Here is a 19171-nt window from a genome sequence, read left to right as displayed (position 1 = left end):
AATAAGGATCAGAAAACACAATGGCCCCCCACTAAGACTAAGACTCAGGCCCATTTGACTAGAATTACAAAAAAAAAAAAACTCCGTTGACGGAACTGTTTTCCGGTCAGCCGTTAAAGCGTGTCGACAGCACTAGCTCGTGCCTGAAGCCCGCACTTTTGTACGATAATTCTCTATTTTTTAAATTAATTTAAAAAACAAAAACGTTTAAAAAACGGATAAAGTGGAGAAATATAGGGCAGCACGACAGAAAGAGCCGGCTGGCCGTGCACGACAGCATGGCAGGTCCTCGTACTGCGGGGTGCCACGTGTAATGATTGCCGATTGGGTCGGCAGCAAAGAACTGCGTCACGTGCGCGAGGCAGCCACGTTTCATCGCGGCAAGGGGCTGACGCTCTCCACCAGTGGGCCCACCTGCCTTCTCCCCCTCGGATTCTATTAGTAAAAGAAGAAATTAAAAAAAAGAAAAAGAAAAAGAAGAAATGTGACATTATCCGTTTCGTTATTATCTGTCTGACACGGCCACGCCAGGTGTCGCGGATTCTGTGATGCAGGAGAATGTCTCGTTTTTCTGTATTTAAACTCGCCGGCGTGGGCCCGATGTGAAGAAATTCAAATTTTGAAAAAGGAAAAAATCGATTCGAGACGTCGTGACATGTCACGCAACTGCTCCGAGCGGTCTTTTTCAGCCGTGACCGGCAAGTTTGTAAATCCTGGCCCTCATAAATAGAATCCAAGGGTCAGAAATAACTGATTCTTAGGTGACAACTAATCTTAGATGAAATCCATCTGAACCTCTGATTGCCGTTAACGGAGTGGGACCCGGCCCATTAACCTCAGATTAGCTGGAAATCAGGCAATTAATTATCCTTGTGACCGTATTAGCTTTCGCTGACCATAGCATGCCAGTAGTCGGACGTACACGTGGCCGTCGACACAGATCCCGTCATTATTTTCCTTTCCCGGTATTAATTTAATTAATTCGAATAATCTCCTCCTCTACCAAGTCTACAGTGGAATACCAGAGAGCTACAATCAGTTTACTAGGGCGACTTGGTCTTCTCACCAGAAAGGCTACGGCCATGGTCCCCTCTTCTTCACTAGAAAAAAGGAGAAAAACTCAGCCCTAGATGAACTCAACTCTAAAAATTTCAAGAAAAAGAGAAAAAATGAGAGAGAATTAGGAAAACCTTTTCTTTTGGTTTACATTATTGGCTGCGAGGTTGGTCGAGAGAATATCTGCTCCCCTTTGGACTTAATGCGGTTGTGGGCACGTCCAAAGTTCTTACAGAGAATAAAAAAGAATTAAGAAAATCATAAAAAGGTCAGAGATTTTTTTATTTTTTTTTTAAGTTTTGGTCTTTGATTTTGGATATTTGACCTGTTGAAGCTTCAGGCGAATCTCTGGTTTTTTTTCTGCTTTTAATGCCGGTTTCACCAAGCCTTCTTCTTCTTCATCAATGTGGGTTCGTTTTATTTGCTGTAGATTCTTTTTGTAATTATTTTTGTACGGTTTGTTAATTGTTTGCTTCAGCAATTGTGAGAAATTTCCTTCTCTGTTTCTCGATTAATGAGCCCAGCGCTTGATTTTTCTGATAAAAGCTGTTGATGCTCCAATAAGCAGTACGCTTAATACTGGAGTAGTCTTCATTTCTCGAGCTTTCGTTTTACTTTTTCCATTTTTAAAATGTTTTACTTTCGTTTATTTGGTTAGATGGAAAGAGAGAGAGGTGGAGACCATTCTATTTTTTTGACATTCGTTCTCGAATCAAAGACGTGTTGAGCTGTTCGTCTTCTCTCTCCTCCTGGTTTTTTTTTTTTCATTTATATATTCATGTTTTTTTCTTCTTCTCATATTGGAGACTTGCAGTAGGTCTGTGCAAGCTGGAGCGGATAGAGAGCGGTTTTGGACGCTTCCAAGGCCTCAGTCTCTCTCATAAAATCACATCTCGCCATGAGTCAGACGTCCATTTCCCCCCTTCAGCTGATCTCCTCTCCCCACGCGTTTAAATGCCAGTTTTAGTTTTTTCCTCCTTTCATCTATTTTTCATCGTTTCAGCTTCTCGAACTGATTTCAGCAGTCTTCTGGTTCCCACGTCTCCAATTCACTAGTTTGTGTTTGTACATTTTTTTGGGGGGGACGAGAGGGATCAACACTCCGCTGTTCTTGCCTTGAATCTACCCGAGAAGTGATCTTGATCTTTTTTTTTCCAATGTTCGTTGTGGCCGACTCTGGAAAATATAGATTTTGCCATTTTTAGAGAAGAAAACCTTCCGAGCGTTTCTTTTTCCGGCAACATTATTCGTTCCCCGAACTTGGTACCGAGTTCATTTTGAGGGAAGAAGAAGAAAGGAAGGAGGGAAGGCGCTCAATCACAGAAGAGTTATTTAGTCGGGGTTGTGGGGTTCTGTCAGAGGAGCAGAAAAAAAAGGTTGCAGTAATGGCGCCCTCGTTTGACTGGTGGGCGAAGGAGAGCCACCGGGGCACCCCGGTAGTCGTAAAGATGGAGAATCCCAACTGGTCCATGGTGGAGTTGGAAAGTCCCGACGAGGAGGAATTAATGCCCCCTGCCGCAAGGGCTGCCCGAGAAAAAGGCCGGGGCAAAAACGCCAAGCAGCTCACCTGGGTTCTCCTCCTCAAAGCCCACAGAGCCGCCGGTTGCCTTACCTCCATTGCCTCTGCAATGTTTGGTCTCGCCGCTGCGATACGCCGGCGAGTAGCTTCCGGAAGAACGGACTCCGATATTGGAAATGAAGGGCAGGAAAATGCCACCATCAGGACTAGATTCTACGGTTGCATTAAGCTATTCCTCGTAATGTCGGTACTGCTGCTAGGGTTCGAGGTGGCGGCATACTACAAGGGATGGCATTTGGATGCTTCAAGCCTGCAATTGCAGAGATTCTTTGCTGGGGCATTCGGGATTCAGGGAGTTTTTGATTGGTTTTATTCGCGGTGGGTTATGGTAAGGGTGGAGTACCTCGCTCCGCCGCTTCAGTTTCTGGCTAATGCCTGCACCGTACTGTTTCTCATCCAGAGCCTCGATCGGTTGATCCTCTGTTTAGGATGCTTCTGGATTAAACTGAAGAAAATCAAACCGGTAGCGAAATTGGAGAACAAAGATGTGGAATCTGGAGATGGCGGGGGATTTTTCCCCATGGTTCTTGTTCAGATTCCCATGTGCAATGAGAAAGAGGTATGCGAATCGAAGCTTTCCTTCTCTTCTTATTTCTTATCTCTTTCATTTGGGCAATCTTGATTGAGTTTTGGTTGTTTCTTCCGTCATTGGCTTCGAGGCGATTTTATTGACTGCAGTTCCGTTATACAGATACTCTTTTCCCATTTGCTGGCCGGTTGAACTTCTTTTGCCGAGAAATTGTCTGTTTGTGAATTTTTGGTTTCCGCTGTTAACTTTTCGATTCTTTCATTGAAAGAAAATCGAATCTCGGATTTGCGACTTAAATTGGAATTTCTTACACGACTTCTCGACAGATTGGATTCTGCCAAAAAATGGACTTAATCTAGTTAATTTTGCTTACGGATTCTGTTCTTCATTCTAAAAGAATTGCCGATTCACAGGTTTATCAACAATCAATTGCTGCAGTATGCAATATGGACTGGCCGAGAACCAACCTTCTGATACAAATCCTTGACGACTCAGATGATCCAGTGACACAAATGCTGATCAAAGATGAGGTAGAGAAATGGCAGCAGAACGGGGCCAATATTATTTACAGGCACCGTGTAATCAGAGATGGCTACAAGGCGGGTAACTTGAAGTCCGCCATGAGCTGTAGCTATGTCAAGGACTATGAATTTGTTGCCATCTTCGATGCTGATTTCCAGCCTGCCCCAGATTTTTTGAAAAGAACAGTACCCTATTTCAAGGTAACCATTATGCAATGGAAATTTACTGTTCCAGTGTCGTTTTCATTTTTTTCTTACTGTAGTGACTGAAGTTTATTAATGTTCACCGTTGCAGGACAACGATGAAGTTGGACTTGTTCAAGCGAGATGGTCCTTTGTGAACAAGGACGAGAACTTGTTAACAAGATTGCAGAACGTAAATCTTGCTTTCCATTTCGAAGTGGAGCAACAAGTTAATGGGATTTTGATCAATTTCTTTGGATTCAACGGAACTGCTGGAGTGTGGAGGATAAAGGCCTTGGAGGATGCTGGGGGATGGCTGGAGAGAACCACTGTTGAGGACATGGATATTGCTGTTAGAGCCCATTTGCACGGATGGAAATTTGTCTTCCTCAATGATGTTGAGGTGTGTACAGGCTACCAATCTACATTTCATCCACGCTTTGAAATATCTGTTTATGATAGGTCAGAATTCTCTTCTAGGCTTCTCTGTGCTTGGTTTAGATGAGAAGGGGGAACGCTGTGGCTTCTTGATGTGGAAAGTAACTGAAAAATCAAAGCCTGAAGATCACTAAAGCAACAGGTTTTTCTTGATTGAATATTGACTATTCCTATTGCAGTCCATGGTTGAATTGTAAAAAAATTGAACTGGACTGGCAAGTTGGATAATTTCTAATGTTAGCCCTTATTGTCAACAATCCGTTCCCCCTTCCATTAGAATACTTCCTCACATGTATGGCTGGCAGAATCATGGGCAACAAACTCTGTAGGGCTAGGGTATTCTGATACATCCAAAGTCCATTTCTTTCCAGAATGGCTCACTGGATGCCTTTGTTTCTATGGAATTGACCGACAGAGACCTTCAGAAAATCCAAATCATCTGCTTCTTATCTGGAAGGTTGCTAATAGTTGACACAAATTATAAGCAGAACACATGTCAAGGATTATGACCTGGACAATTCTATAATACTCATTCTGACTAAAAAGCAAAGGTAGTTTTATTATGAATTGAAAGATGTGGGACCTGCCTGTATTTTTCTTTTTCTCATGAGAAAACCTATCATGCTTTGAATTTTGAATGGGTATTGTAAGGGACCCACTAGTAAAGTTAATTTTTTTCTTTTATTCATTTAAATATTCATACATAGAGTGGAGAAAGTCTTATCATGCTCCCCTGGATCTCACATGATTATGAATTTAATTCTCAAGTTCTTTAATCTTCAAGATGTTTGTGCTTATGTGTTTGTGCTGGTGTGTAATAGTAATTTAAACTCCAAACATTTAAGGGTCTACCAATCTGCACAAATAATCTGCATTCCCTGATTTTCTTATGGTTTGGCTGTTGTTTTCTGTCTTAATAGTTGTCCTTTCTCTTCTCTTCATCATTTGCAAAACCCGCTGATCAAATCTTTTCAACTACAGTGCCAGTGCGAACTACCTGAATCCTATGAAGCTTACAGAAAACAGCAACACAGGTGGCACTCCGGCCCCATGCAATTGTTCCGAGTTTGTTTGCCTGCAATCATCCAATCAAAGGTACTAAACAACTCATGAACTGCTTTAGTTTTAATCTGCAATTTTAGCTCCTCTGATATACTTGTTCTGATTCTGGTGCTTGCAGATAAGCATTTGGAAGAAGGCCAACCTCATTTTCCTGTTTTTCCTCCTCAGAAAACTGATTTTACCTTTTTACTCGTTTACCTTATTCTGCATTATACTACCCATGACCATGTTTGTCCCCGAAGCTGAGCTGCCTGCTTGGGTGGTTTGTTACATCCCAGCTACCATGTCCTTCCTCAACATCCTCCCAGCCCCAAAATCCTTCCCCTTTATTGTCCCTTACCTTCTATTTGAAAACACGATGTCCGTCACCAAATTCAACGCTATGATATCAGGCCTATTTCAACTCGGAAGTGCCTATGAGTGGGTTGTTACGAAGAAATCCGGCCGCTCATCTGAAGGTGATCTGCTGTCTTTGGTTGACAAAGAGCCTCAGCACTACAGAGGTGCGTCGGAACCCAACCTGGACGCAGTTGAGAAAGAGGGACTTCTACAGCAAAAACAAAGAGAGAAACAGAAGAAGCATAACAGAATTTATAGGAAAGAGCTGGCTCTGGCGTTTCTGCTCTTGACTGCTTCAGCAAGGAGTTTGCTTTCTGCTCAGGGCATTCACTTCTACTTCTTACTCTTTCAGGGAATCTCTTTCCTGTTAGTGGGTCTTGATTTGATTGGTGAACAGATAGGATGATGAAAGTCTGGTGTAACTGGGAAATTGTAATGAAGAAACAGAGATGGGATAGGGGGACAAGTGCCTTTTGGGAAGGATAGATGTGTATAGGGAGGGCTACTTTTCTTGTGCCTCCCATGAAGATAAAATGATCTAATTAGAATTACTTCTCTTCTGTAGAGGTGTAGATAAATGCTACTCGTCTGTAACTTGTTCTATATTCTTTTGGGTCAATTCTTTTTGTAAGAATTTTTTGTTTGTTGAAAAGGAGTATTTAGTTGCATTAGTTCAGTTTTCATAATCTTTTGGGTAAATCCAACAACTGTTAAATACATTGATTTTTTTTTGGAATGTACGATTAATGTTTTCCATCTCTTTGATTCTTCTAAGGCTTCTTTAGCTTCTCGGTTGCTGCTACTAGCTCTGCAGCAATTCCGGGTTCATTTGCTGAGTGACCTGCATCTGGGACAACCTGTTTCAAAAGGATTAAGTTTAAATAATTGGTTTGAGATGTAACCAAATATCACCGAATGTGAGAAGAAGCATTACCACCAAACTCAAAAAAAATATATTAGAGAAGGGAATCTCTCAATGCAATCTTGCCCACATTCAGTTTAAACTTTAAACTAATGAGATTAACATAGATGTAAAGATTTTACAGGAATAATTGTTTATGAAAGGACAATAAATAGAAGAATCAAACCACTAAAAGTTTATGCTAGAGAATCTATTGAAGGGTAATATCATCATTTTGCACTCGTTATAAAGTCTAACAGCTACGCTACCTTGTTTTATGTATTTAGTTTCATCTCTAGTTCAATTTTCATGTAATTGAGCAAGTGTGCAGGGAGATGTAATGGTTTAAATGTTTTTAACTGAGAAGGGGTATTTATGTAAATTTTATTTCAGAACTCTATAAAAGCCTGGGGTTCGAGCTCGCTCCCCAACTAAAGTCTTTCTAGCACTCTGAATGGACAAGTGCACATTGCAAAATTTCTGGATGATTTGGGGCCAAAATTTGACTCTATTAGGGCCTCAAAAGATGTTCAATAATTACCCACAACTTATAACATGGTATTGCATTATGAGAATGCTATTGTAGCCCAAGGAAATAAAGATGTGACCAACATTTCTGTATCAGCACTAAATTCTCAAGGTTTCTCAGAACCATCCAGGGGCAGAATTGGAAGCACCAAAGGCAGAGGAAGAGATAATCAAGAAAAAGGAGAAGGAAAAGGCAAAGGTGATAATAGACCGAATAAATTATGTGGTCATTGTGGCCATACGAATCATTTCTCTAACAAGTGTTGGGAAAAGTTTGGTAAACCCACTAGGGCCAATTCCCTTGTTTATGAGAGCACTTGTGTTTTTCCTAAGCCTATTGTGTATGATGTACCTGGCGCATATGATGAAATGCAACCGTTGATTCAATGCATGGCACAACTAAATGTTGTCTCCTCTTTAGCATCTTTGACTCAGTCTTCCACTCCTATAGGCACACTCGCTAACTCAGGTACATCTACCCTCGATGTGCGTCCATCCTCTACTTAGGATCTTGACTTAGGACATGTCAGGTATGTCCAATTTTTTTTTTCTAATTTAAAAGATCAACTACTATTAAACAAGTCATGTTGGCCAATGGATCCATTTCTTCAGTACAAGGAATGGGTACATCTATTAAACAAGTCATGTTGGCCAATGGATCCATTTCTTCAGTACAAGGAATGGGTACATTGGTTCCATTTACCTTTATTTCACCTCAGTTTGTCCTATTTGTTCTCAAATTCCCTCTCAACTTGTTGTCAGTAGTCAACTTACCAAATCGATAAATTGTTTTGTACCTTTTTATCCTTCACACTGTATTTTTCAAGATCTTCCAATGAGGAGGATGATTGGTTCAGCGCGTGAGAGAGGCATATTATACTATGTGGAGAGCCATTCACCAGATAGTTCATAGGCATTGCGCTACGGTCTCTCCTCTACAATGGCATCTACAGGTAGGACATCCTTTTCCTACAAAGTTAATTGAGTTCTTTCCTGTATTTCCTTCAAGTGTATCTTTTTAAGTGTGACTCATGTAGTTAGGAAAGCATCATCAAACATCCTTTCCTCCAAGTCAATCCTGACGCAATCGCTCGTTTGATATTATTCATTATGATCTTCGAGGGCCTTGTCTAGTGCCTAGTCTTTTCTGTTATAAGTACTATCTTTTGTTTATTGATGATTTTAGTCGATGTACTTGTGTGTATTTCCTATGAAAAAAATATAAAGTATATGATGTATTCAAACTTTTTTATAATGAAATAAAGAATCAATTTGATACTTTATTTGTGTACTTCGCTCTGATAATGGTCTTGAATTTATGAATCAAAAGGTTTGACTTATTCTGTTAAGATGATGATATTATACACCAGTCCTCGTGTGTTTTTATGCCACAACAAAATAGTGTTGTTGAACATAAAAATCGTCATCTGTTAAAAGTGGCTTGTTCCATGCTTTTCCAGAACGTATCAAAACCATATTGGGGTGTTGTCCTCATTAACCAAATGTCTTCCTCAATTATTGATGGTAAAATTCCCATACATGTGCTAATACCATCGGTCAACTTATTTTCATTTTCTCCTCAGGCTTTTGGGTGCGTATGTTTTGTACATGTATTTAGTACCTTCAAGGACAAATTGTTCTCTCGAGCTGTCAAATGTAATTTTCTTAGGATATTCATGCACATAAAAAAGACATGTGCTACTATCCATCTACTAAGAAAACATTTATCTTTGTATACGTGACATTTTTTTAGGATAGTGCTTTCTTTTCAGTATCATCCATAGATGTGTCTCCACCCATTTCTATTCCAGAGGTTGCGACCCCCACCCCTGTGGAAGAGATTCCTAGTTCAATTCCTAATGCTATTGCAGAGAAGCCACTTCAGGTATATCACAAACAGAAAGTGACTCAAGACAAAGTTGTTCCCTCCCTCACACCAGACCAAGAACCCTCTTTGTCTACTGATCTTGAGGTAAGTGACCTACACCTGCCCATCACCCTTCGAAAAAGTGTTAGAAAAGATACTCGTTATCCTTTGTCTCACTTTATGTTGTTGATTCTCTTTCTGACTGGTACAAACAGTTTGTTGTCCTTGTCCTCTTGTACTATTCCTTCGTTTGTGCAGGCTACACTTTCCTCTTCTCAGTGGAAAACAACTATGGATGTTGAGATAGAGGCACCTAGTAATTGTGTGACCTACCTACTAGTGCTACAATAGTGGGCTGTAGACAAGTATATATGGTGAAAATATAAGCCGGACGGATATGTTGAACAGAACAAAGTCCGATTGGTAGCCAAGGGCTACACACAGACATATGGTATAGATGTTTTTGAGACTTTTTCTCCTATTGTCCTTTTTTCTTGGGTTCAAATCTTGATGTCCGTCACAGTCAACCAGGGGGACGTTGCATCAACTTGATATTAAAAATGTTTTTTTGCATGGCGACTTGGCTGAGGAAGTCTATATGAGCCTCATGGGTATGTTGCTTAGGGGAAGATTGACAAAACATGCCGACTAAAAAAGTCATATACGGTCTCAAACAAAGTTCGTGGGTATGGTTTGAGAAGTTTAGTCAAGTGGTTATATCTTGTCAAGAGCCACTGTGATCACTCACTCTTTGTCATGAAGTGACCATCTGATATTGTGGTACGACTAGTATATGTAGATGATATTATACTATTTGGCCGTGATGTAACAAACATTGAGGAGGTAAAAACAAATTTAGATTAAAGACATGGGGTCACTAGAATATTTTCTGGGTATTGAAGTAGCTAGAAGCAAGGAAAGTTTGGTATTGACTCAAAGGAAATATGTCATAGACATATTACATGAGCATGGATTGTTGGGTACTAAGCCTGTTGATACTCCCATGGATGTTGGACATGACCTTCATGATAGACAGAGTGATAAACTCGCGAGAAAACAATGTATCATCGGTTTGTCGGAAAACTCATGTATGCTACTGTCACTCGTCCTGACATATCCTTTGCTATAAGTGTTATTAGTCAGTTCATTGAGTGTCCTCGCAAGGTTCACCTGGAAGCTGCCAGCAAATCTTGAGATATCTAAAAGAAGCACTGAAAAAGGACTATTTTTAACCATCACAATCACATGAAGATAGAGGCCAACAAATCTTGAGATATCTAAAAGAAGTACTGAAAAAGGGACTATTTTAAACCATCACAATCACATTCTCAAATGTTGATTATGCCAGATCTAAGTTTGACCAAAAATCTACCACAAGTTACTGTGTCTTCTAGAAGGTAATCCGATAAGCTAGAAGCGCAAGAAACAAAATGGTGTAATTCGTTCTAGTGCTGAAAGTGAGTATATAGCCATAGTTCATATTGTCAGTAAATTGATGTGGGTAAGATCTATGATTGAAGAATTGAACTTACAATAGGAGGGACCTATGACCATGTATTGTGACAATCAGATTGCTACATTCATTGCAGGAAACCCATGAAAAGACTAAACATATTGAAATAGATTATCACTTTATTTGATATACTATGATGAAAAATGAGGTAATAACTCCCTACATGCAATTTGGTGATCAACTGGATAGTGAATTTGGGGTATTCTACAGCAAGTTGGGCCATGTGGATATATATGTTCCAAATTGAGAGGGAGTGTCAGAAAATCTATTGAAGGGTAATATCGTTATTTTTCACTCATTATAAAGTTCAGCAGATATACTATCTTGTTCTATGTGTATAATTTTATCTCTAATTCAATTTTCATGTTTTGAACAAGTATGTAGGGAGATATAAGGGTTCAAGTGTTTTTAAGTGAGAAGACATTTAAAAAAAAAAAAGGTGAGAGGAGACATTTCTGTAATTTTTTATTTCAGAACTTTGTAAAAAGCCTGGAGGTTGAGCTTGACCCCAACTAGAGTCTTTCCAGCACTCTAAATTTTCTCCTTTTCTCTCTCTCTCTCTCTCTCTCTCTTCAAAACCCTAAAGTTCACTCTTTTACATTTAAAAAAAAATCAATCTGACCTTAAATTCAGCCTCTGGCCAAGCTTTATGAAGATCCCAAGCTGACATCATTGGGCAGCACATGTCATATCTTCCCTGTAAAGTTGTTGTTCAAGACTTAAACAATTGCAATAAGACTGCTGAAGTTAGGCAGAAATTTTCAAGGTTCTATCAAGCAAATGCTCTACTGTCACTAACTGTCGAAAGGACAGAGTTAGGTATACTTTCCCATTAGTCACAAAACTCCACTTCAGTAGGAGGATTGCTGGGCTGACAGGGTATTGTCCTCTTATACGAAACTTCAACATGTGCATTTAGGGTTGCTTCAGGTAAAATTAATAAAACCAAGCAACTTACCTGCACAATGACAGTTTTGATATGTCGTATCTTGTCAATATTATCCAACAGATATGAATCTGAAGGAAAAAATCCCTTATTGATAAAGTAATGGTTCTCAATTCGTGCAAATGCCTGCATCCAAAGAGAAAACGTATCTGAATATTAAACTCCATATTCAGGGGTGCCTTTTTATCCATCTATATAAGAGAAGGACCACAAATAGATGTAATGTAAATATGCACAGACAGCAGTTTGATTAAATCTGCCATGGAACTTCTCATCTCCTAAAATAAAATTCCACTTCTTAGAAAACAACCGGTTGCACGTGATATTCCCAGTATGTGGTTTGAGGTAAATGAATAAATGTCATGCATATGTCAAATCATCAAATAAGAGTGCAAGAATTACTAGTTGTTACTAGTGACCCTTTCTCATGACAATAACAATAACAATCTTATAAGAGAGGACTCCTGAAGGAGAGTGATTCAAATTATTGTCCATACGTGTGGTCCTTGCCCATTGTGTATGACTAGGCGTGTGTGCATGTGTGCATGTGTATGAGAGAGAGAAAGAGAGAGAGTACCAGTGAAAAAGTATCATCTTGGCCTCTTTTGATGCTCTCTTCGTTTTGAATTAGATGTGCAGTCATCATTTCCCATCTAGTCCATATTTTAGCAGCCTTGTACTGGAAGAGCAAATCATACATTTAACGACGAGAAATAACAAGTACTTTAGTGCTAATGAAAATTTCAAGCCACTTCATCATATGATTTTCACTGTTCAACATTTACAGAAGTGATCTTACAAATGATTTTCGATTGCTGGTTACATCCACACAGACATGACACCCCCAGCAATCAATTTCAAGGCCAAGAACAATAAAACACCCATGTGGACATTAAGCCAAAGGCCCAATCCACAATTGATCTTATGAATTTCGCATATGGTAATCACCACTGTGGTTAATAGTCCCTTTCCTCAGTTTTTCTTCTCTTAGTGTGTCTGAGAGAATGCAAAAGTTCAAACTCAAATCTTTTTATCCCTATTCAGCAGGACAGTAAATGTAGCATGAATCACAACCCAACTACCAAGAAACTGAGCAAATGCAAAAGTTAAGCTCAAATCTTTTTTCACATATGGTAATCACCACTGCGGTTTATACTCCCTTTTCTCAGTTTTACTTCTTTTAGTGTTTCTGAGAAATGCTGAAGTTAAGCTCAAATCTTTTTATCCATATTCTGAAGGACAGTAATTGTAGCACGAATCGCAACCCAACTGCCAAGAAATAATGAATGAATTGCTCTACAAGCAAATACAGATTACATGCACATGAGCAAGGAGCATAGTTCAACAGTAAAACAAAAATCTTTCACCTGTGTTTCAAGATCCTCACTGTTGAGCCTCTTGCTATACGCACTAATAAAACTGCTCCTCTCATCTTCAGGTATGAAGTCTCTGAAGGGTTCCCAGGCTGAAAAATAATGCACAAAACATGAAAAATCAGATGGTGTACTGACTTAACTTGTCAAAATTTTGATTAGTATAACAATTAGCAACCACAAAAAGGACTCCTTTTAAGACACTTCCATTAATCCAGTCAAGCCTTGAAAGTAAGCCTTTGCCCCACAACATCAGAGGCCCAAACAACTATATGGATTACATGCCCTGGTGAATTTTAAAAATGTTGCACATTGCTTACATAAAAAACCTACCTTCTGGGAAAACAGCTGCTGCACCACCCTCATAAAACCAATCAAGTTCTTTCTTCCTTAAAAGAAAAATGCCTCGAAGAACAAGCCCAGTAACCTTGTGAAAACAAATGAGAATGATAATTTCAAACTGTCGAATGACAAACATATAACTAGGCAAACACATAGCTGTTGTTTCTCACTTTGTCATGATGTGTTTGACTGTATGCAAGGGCAAGAGTGCTACCCCAAGACCCACCAAAAACCTGTATGATAGTTCTGAAAAGCAACAGTTAGATTCAATAATTTTAACTGATACGAATCCTAAGAAACCGGATATAGAAGATTAACCTGCCACTCTGGAATGTCCAAATGCTCTCGTAGTTTTTCGATGTCACTGACTAAGTCCCAAGTAGTGTTTTCATCCAAGCAAGCATGCGGTGTACTCCTACCAGCACCTCGCTGGAAGAAGACTAAGATCAGAACAAACCGACACTTACAGAGAATGAAGAGATTGTATGAAATCTAGGGTTTCAGGCATGAACACAAACCTGGTCAAATAGAATAATTCTGTAGAACTGTGGGTCAAAAAATCTTCTATTCTTAGGTGATGTTCCTCCCCCGGGTCCCCCATGAAGAAAAACAACTGGCTGGCAGCAAGTAAACTCACAAATTAAAGAAGAGCTTTAAGACTATAGTTCATCGAGAGCACTATGGTAAGAAAATAAAGAGTCTAAAACAACAGAATGTTTATAGTTTGTGAATGTGCTTGTGGTGTTTGGCTAGGAATACTTTATTCTTATTAAAAAAATACAGGAAAGAATGGTAGGGCTTTAATACAAGTTTTCATGTGCCAGCACTTGGGTAACCAGTGACAGGCTAAAACTACCATCGTTTGCCCGCCAGTCATTATAAACCAACAACCATCTGCAAGAGACATTTTAAGATGCTTACCACCCTCTCACATTATCTGAGCCTCTTAGGCCCCATAAACACAAGTCATACGTTTAGAAAGATTTTCTCATTGAGAAGGACTTTCATGAAAACTGGCACTAATATAAGATTCTCACATCCATGAACCTAACATCCTATGGCTGCTCTCTACTGAAAGGCAACCATTGATAGTCTCAGGGTATGTTGCCATGCCAATCATCTCGCTATCACAAGAACTAAAACTCCAATATTTTTTTTCCTCAAACTTGAGGTGTTTTCCTTGATAAGTTGAACAATAACAAGCACATAACAGGAGGCCAAGCCTCACCTGACTGAGGGGTAGGGATTCTCCAACCACAAGAGATACTGGGAGACTCCTTGCATAGCTAATTCATCAGATACATGGTTGGCAACATGAGGAGAGTGATTCCACATAACAGTGAATCATCTTGAATTTCATTAAATACATGCTTATTTTTACATCTAGTTTATGACTAGAGATGAACGCCCTTTAAAAATTATTAGTGATGTGATCTTCTGAGCATGTAGCTTGATTCCAGGAAGAAGTGCCCTTGTTTCAGCTTCAAGTGAGTCCATGTGCTCAGCAGGGCCATAGTAGGTAAGTAAAACCAGCCTGTTCTAGTATTTGATGTCACCACCTATCCCAGCTGAGCCTGGGTTCCCTTGGGCAGCTCCCACCAAAATTTATTTTCAGCCAACCTATAGGAAGGGAAGGGGGCGGGGAAGCCCAGTAAATCGAGTGGGGAAGAGCCATATCTTCAAATTTTTACTACTGCAGACAAGTTTCTTTTTATGATGGAACTCAGAATGGGAGGGAGCCTCCCAAAGGTATGCCCCTAAGAGAAAACCCAGAGCAAGTTGGCTTCTATTGTCCATCCAATCGACCTTTGAGTGCCTTGGAATGTCATTTCTTTCTTCCAAAGTTTCCAAATGGCTGTAGCTAGGGATAGCTTCCATAATGACTAGAAGTTCAACTTAAGCTCATGTTGAATGCAATTACCATATAAACTCTAGCTTTTCATCTCAGGCATAGAAAGGGAATTATCTAACTGTAAAGCCACATAACAAGATACTCACAGGCCCATTTGGATTGCCTGATTGTTCCCAGTAAATTGAGTGGTGATCTGAAACCTTCAGAAACCCAAAACTGTATGGCTCTATATGAGGAAAAATATCCATGTTTGTTTCAGCAGTTTCCTTGGCCAAGTCCATCATAGCTGCTGTACACTCTTGAGCAGTCTTCTGACTAACAGAAAAGGACCGTATGCTTCCTGCAGTCAGATCACAAACAAGTCCATTATATGTTACATATAAGACTCCTCAAATGTAGACAGACACATAATTTTTTTGGCCATACTCTAAAGAAATTGGATTAGTGGCATCTAAAAGTTTCAATAGCTAAATGGAACATGTGAGATTTTCCACCATCTGTGAATAGCATTTGACTACTCCAACCAAGTTAAATACAAGTATCAAGAAAAAAGAACTGAATATGAGAAAGTATACAAACAAGACAATAATTCAATATAAATCTGCTTAATTGGAATACTAGAGACTTGCCAATGAGCAGTGTCATTAACATGAATTTGGAAACTATGTATGAAAGAACTCGATCTGAATATCCTGAACAAGGATCCATTGGATTAACAATAATAACACGCTTCATCTCTGGATCTGGATATGGCGGAGGAACAACATATTTCAGAGAACAATGATTTAATAAGAATACTTTTTTCCTGCTCGCCAGTTCATATTGGGTAGATAAACAATTTTGAAATCAACAGGTCTATATTGTTGGAGACATGGGAAACAAATCCATGATTAGTAGAGTAAGAAGAAACACTGATTGACAGAAGAGCACGTCATTATGGCTTCCCAGGACCCAGAAGGCCAGATGGACGTTCCAAAAGAAATTAAGAAGGCTGAGTATCAAGAGCAAAGAAGAGCCTCTGCCTCCAGACATCTCTCTTGCGGCAATCAATTCAGCTGTTCTTACCAAATTGTAAAAAAAAAAATCGTTCAGCCAATGAATAGACCAAACGATCAATTTCAGCTGTTCTTGCGGCACATGTATGACCTACTCAGGCAATACCAGACATTCGCATGCATGCTTGTGAATCAACCACATAAAGAAGCTTGACTCTTGTTGTGGAAAAGAAATAAAAAGGATCTCCAAACCATTCAAGACGTCGAAGGTTGACTCCCTTATCTTAAGGAATGTCCCGCAAAACAGAAAACCACACAGTTTGAAGAGCAGTAATCATCCTAACCGGAACAAACAAACTAAAATTTGTAAAAGGCTAGCGATAACTACATTTCCTGAAGAAACATACTGGATAGTTTGCCACAGTGATTGGAGAGCACGAAATCAGGTACATGCGTTTCGCATAAAACAAATAATCCTCACCCAGAAAGAAAATTTCTGAGCTCTGACCTCTACAATCAAACAAATGCCTTGCAGATAAACTTGTAAAAAACTAAATAAAAAAGAAAAAGAACCCAGAAAGAGGAAAAAGGAAAAAACATGAAGGGGGTACTGTTCGAGGGGGTCTGCTTGGCAGTGAAGAGCTGATGAAGACGAGAAGCAGAAGAGCGTCTGCGAATTGGGTGTGTGGAGAAAGTAATGCGATTAACGTTTATTAAGCTCATTCTCAGTTCAAACTTTGAATCGCAAATGCTGCGAGTCTGGGGCCCCAATCCAGTCAGTCGGCGAGTGCCCACGGCGCACTACTCGATCCTTCCAGGTGCTCCATCTGCCTCGTTGACATCACTGCATTTTGGACCATCTGAAAACCTTGAAGGAGAATAAAAGAGGACATTAATGCAAGCTTGCATTCAAATGTAAGCCTGCATTTGTCGCTATGTCTTGGACACTGACCTTAAGATTTTATTCACGGAAATTGAATGAGGATAATGTTGTATTTCGTTATCTTTATTTAATTAAATTGATTGTGATTGTAAAGAAATGCTCCACCTTGAAGGGTGGCCTTAGAAGGTAAAAATTATACGCTTCATTCCCTTCCGCCTCGCTCCCATTCGCACACCGTCGTCACTACTCTCTGGCTTTATATGTTTTCGTTTTTTTCTTTTTTGTAACAATGTATAAAATCAAAAAAATCCTGCTTGTACTGTTTTTTCTGTTTCTAATTACATTTGTTGTCCTGTGATTAATTAACATAGATGGTTTTTCTTTCAGCCAACGGAGATTTATGTAGATGATGAAGCCAAGTTGACCCTACATGGTCTTGTGCAGGTACCACTCTGCATTTGAAAGGTTCATATGCATGCATTCTGTTTCTTGTATTTCTAGTAGTGCTTGGGAATTTTCATGGTGGCAATTCTTGCTCATATAACTATTATATTTACTTGCTACACAAATACTTGTTAAGGGTAGAACTGCAAGTCCCAATGAGATTGTGAGAAGGTACATACTTATCTGAAATTCTAGCTTAAGATAGGGTTTATTATGCATCAAAGCATGATTTCTAAAGCATAGACATGGTTGAGATTTCCAACCTTGATCTGAAACAAAACTTGTAGGTGGCATTCTTTATAGACCCAAAACTAGATTGAATGGTTGAATGTTTAGAAATTGTTGAAGTGAGAAATCACCTCCAAGGTGGAATATCTGTATGTCATAAAATGCAATACCATTTGAACCCAATATTTCCTCCTGTGTTGTGTTTATCTAATGGACAATACATGAATTTTGTAATGGAAGAGTGAAGAGTCATTGAAGACTTTGTGGCCTAATAGGTAAGGCACCAATTTAACTGGAGAACCTAAGTTCGTTTCGCAGCAAAGTCATTTAGTTGCTTTGCTCTTTTGTTGAAAAGTCCTCTTGGTGTTTCACTTGCATGTTTTGTATTATTTTCTACTATTTTCTACTATTCTTGACATTTTGCCTTTCTCTCCAAGATTGCTGCAACTAAAGCAATATTTGGTCTTTGTTGTCTTAATCTGTGCTCAATCTGATCTTTGTTGACCCAAGAATTGATTTCGATTATTTGAAGCTTCATATCATCAAGTGTGTGGAAGATGGGCTCAAGCCCACAAGACCCACAAGACCAAGTAGGTCCACACATTCAAGAGAAGAGAAAGATGGGCTCAAGGCCCACGGCCCACGAGTGATGGAACGATTGCAAATAAAGAGTTATCTTATAAAGATTACACTGATGTAATTAGTTTAAGTTTCAGGGACATAATTATAATATTATAAGATTATTAATTTATAAATTGAGTTTTAGACGAAGAGTTAGAACATAAGCCCATAACCTCTTTCTTCCTCTTGTTTTCTTTTAATATGTCTGTCTCCTTTTTTCTCCGTGAGTTAAATCCATGGAATCCTGAAAATCAATAACAAATAACACAGGCAATAACATCAATCCAACATTTGCAAAAGATGAAACACTCGTAAATTCGATACAGAATAAGTGCAGAGGATCTGACAACAAAAGAAAGATGACAGAAGTAACTCCATGAGCTTCAATTGTATGAGAAATGTACCCAGCTAATATTCCCCCAACCAAACCTCCAAGATCAAAGACAAAAGATAGTATTCTAACAGTTCAATGACAATAGCATACGATTTTAAAACGAGAATAGCATAATAACTCAAACCAGACAGCTCAGAGAAGATAACTCCTTCCATTCGCTTGGGTTTAATCATAAAATTACCCAAAAATAAAGATGAGCCGGAAAGACCAAATCAATCCCCTCAAGCAAGACTGAAAAGAAAGCTGAAGCAGAGGCCATTGTCGCCCCTGCCAAGTCAAACCTTAACATACGCCCGACGACTAGACATGATCCCTGTCTTATCTCCTCCGCCGACCACCCACTTTGTTTACTCTCGGAGTCTCTGTGAATGTGACGGATCTCTCTGTTTCCTTCGATGGAAATGCCAGACATAGATACGGCTAATTAAATATTAAGGATTGGTTACCGGATACGGCAGCTTATCATCTTCACTCTTCGTTCCCGCATTTAAGAACCGCTGGCTAATCAATACTCCTCTCGCGTTGGTACTGACCATGGCAGGAATGTGGGCGTCGTATCGAATAGGGATATTGGAAT

The 19171-nt window shown here is 39.4% G+C and overlaps 2 protein-coding genes across 4 annotated transcripts; one reads left to right on the top strand and one right to left on the bottom strand.

The window, feature by feature from the left end:
- Positions 1-1126: 1126 nt before the first annotated feature.
- LOC137952846 (probable xyloglucan glycosyltransferase 12) lies at positions 1127-6357 on the top strand. 2 transcript variants are annotated; one of them, XM_068799923.1, is made up of 6 exons: positions 1127-1324; positions 1871-3194; positions 3578-3886; positions 3981-4271; positions 5288-5401; positions 5487-6357. In XM_068799923.1, the coding sequence occupies exons 2-6, from the start codon at positions 2442-2444 to the stop codon at positions 6111-6113; spliced, it is 2094 nt and encodes a 697-aa protein (XP_068656024.1). In that variant the 5' UTR covers positions 1127-1324; positions 1871-2441; the 3' UTR covers positions 6114-6357. The 2 variants fall into 2 exon arrangements, with proteins under 2 accessions (XP_068656024.1, XP_068656025.1); XM_068799924.1 differs by lacking the exon at positions 1127-1324 and having other exon boundaries at positions 1646-3194.
- On the bottom strand, positions 6268-16964 carry LOC137952847 (proline iminopeptidase-like). 2 transcript variants are annotated; one of them, XM_068799925.1, is made up of 11 exons: positions 16636-16964; positions 15176-15369; positions 13696-13794; positions 13496-13606; positions 13348-13410; positions 13169-13262; positions 12830-12927; positions 12040-12141; positions 11475-11588; positions 11139-11213; positions 6268-6564 (listed from the first exon to the last, which is right to left on the bottom strand). In XM_068799925.1, exons 1-11 carry the CDS (start codon positions 16745-16747, stop codon positions 6478-6480), a joined length of 1149 nt encoding a protein of 382 aa, XP_068656026.1. In that variant the 5' UTR covers positions 16748-16964; the 3' UTR covers positions 6268-6477. The 2 variants fall into 2 exon arrangements, with proteins under 2 accessions (XP_068656026.1, XP_068656027.1); XM_068799926.1 differs by having other exon boundaries at positions 13696-13809; positions 16623-16726.
- Positions 16965-19171: the final 2207 nt, after the last annotated feature.

This window comes from Aristolochia californica, unplaced genomic scaffold (assembly GCF_029961685.1).
Source record: "Aristolochia californica isolate CCGP_79_NKW_82.1479 unplaced genomic scaffold, dmAriCali1.0.hap1 SCAF_16, whole genome shotgun sequence".
Classification (NCBI taxonomy): Eukaryota; Viridiplantae; Streptophyta; class Magnoliopsida; order Piperales; family Aristolochiaceae; genus Aristolochia; species Aristolochia californica.
The sequence above is the reverse complement of the archived record's forward strand: the minus strand, read 5'-3'. Positions and strand labels throughout refer to the sequence as shown.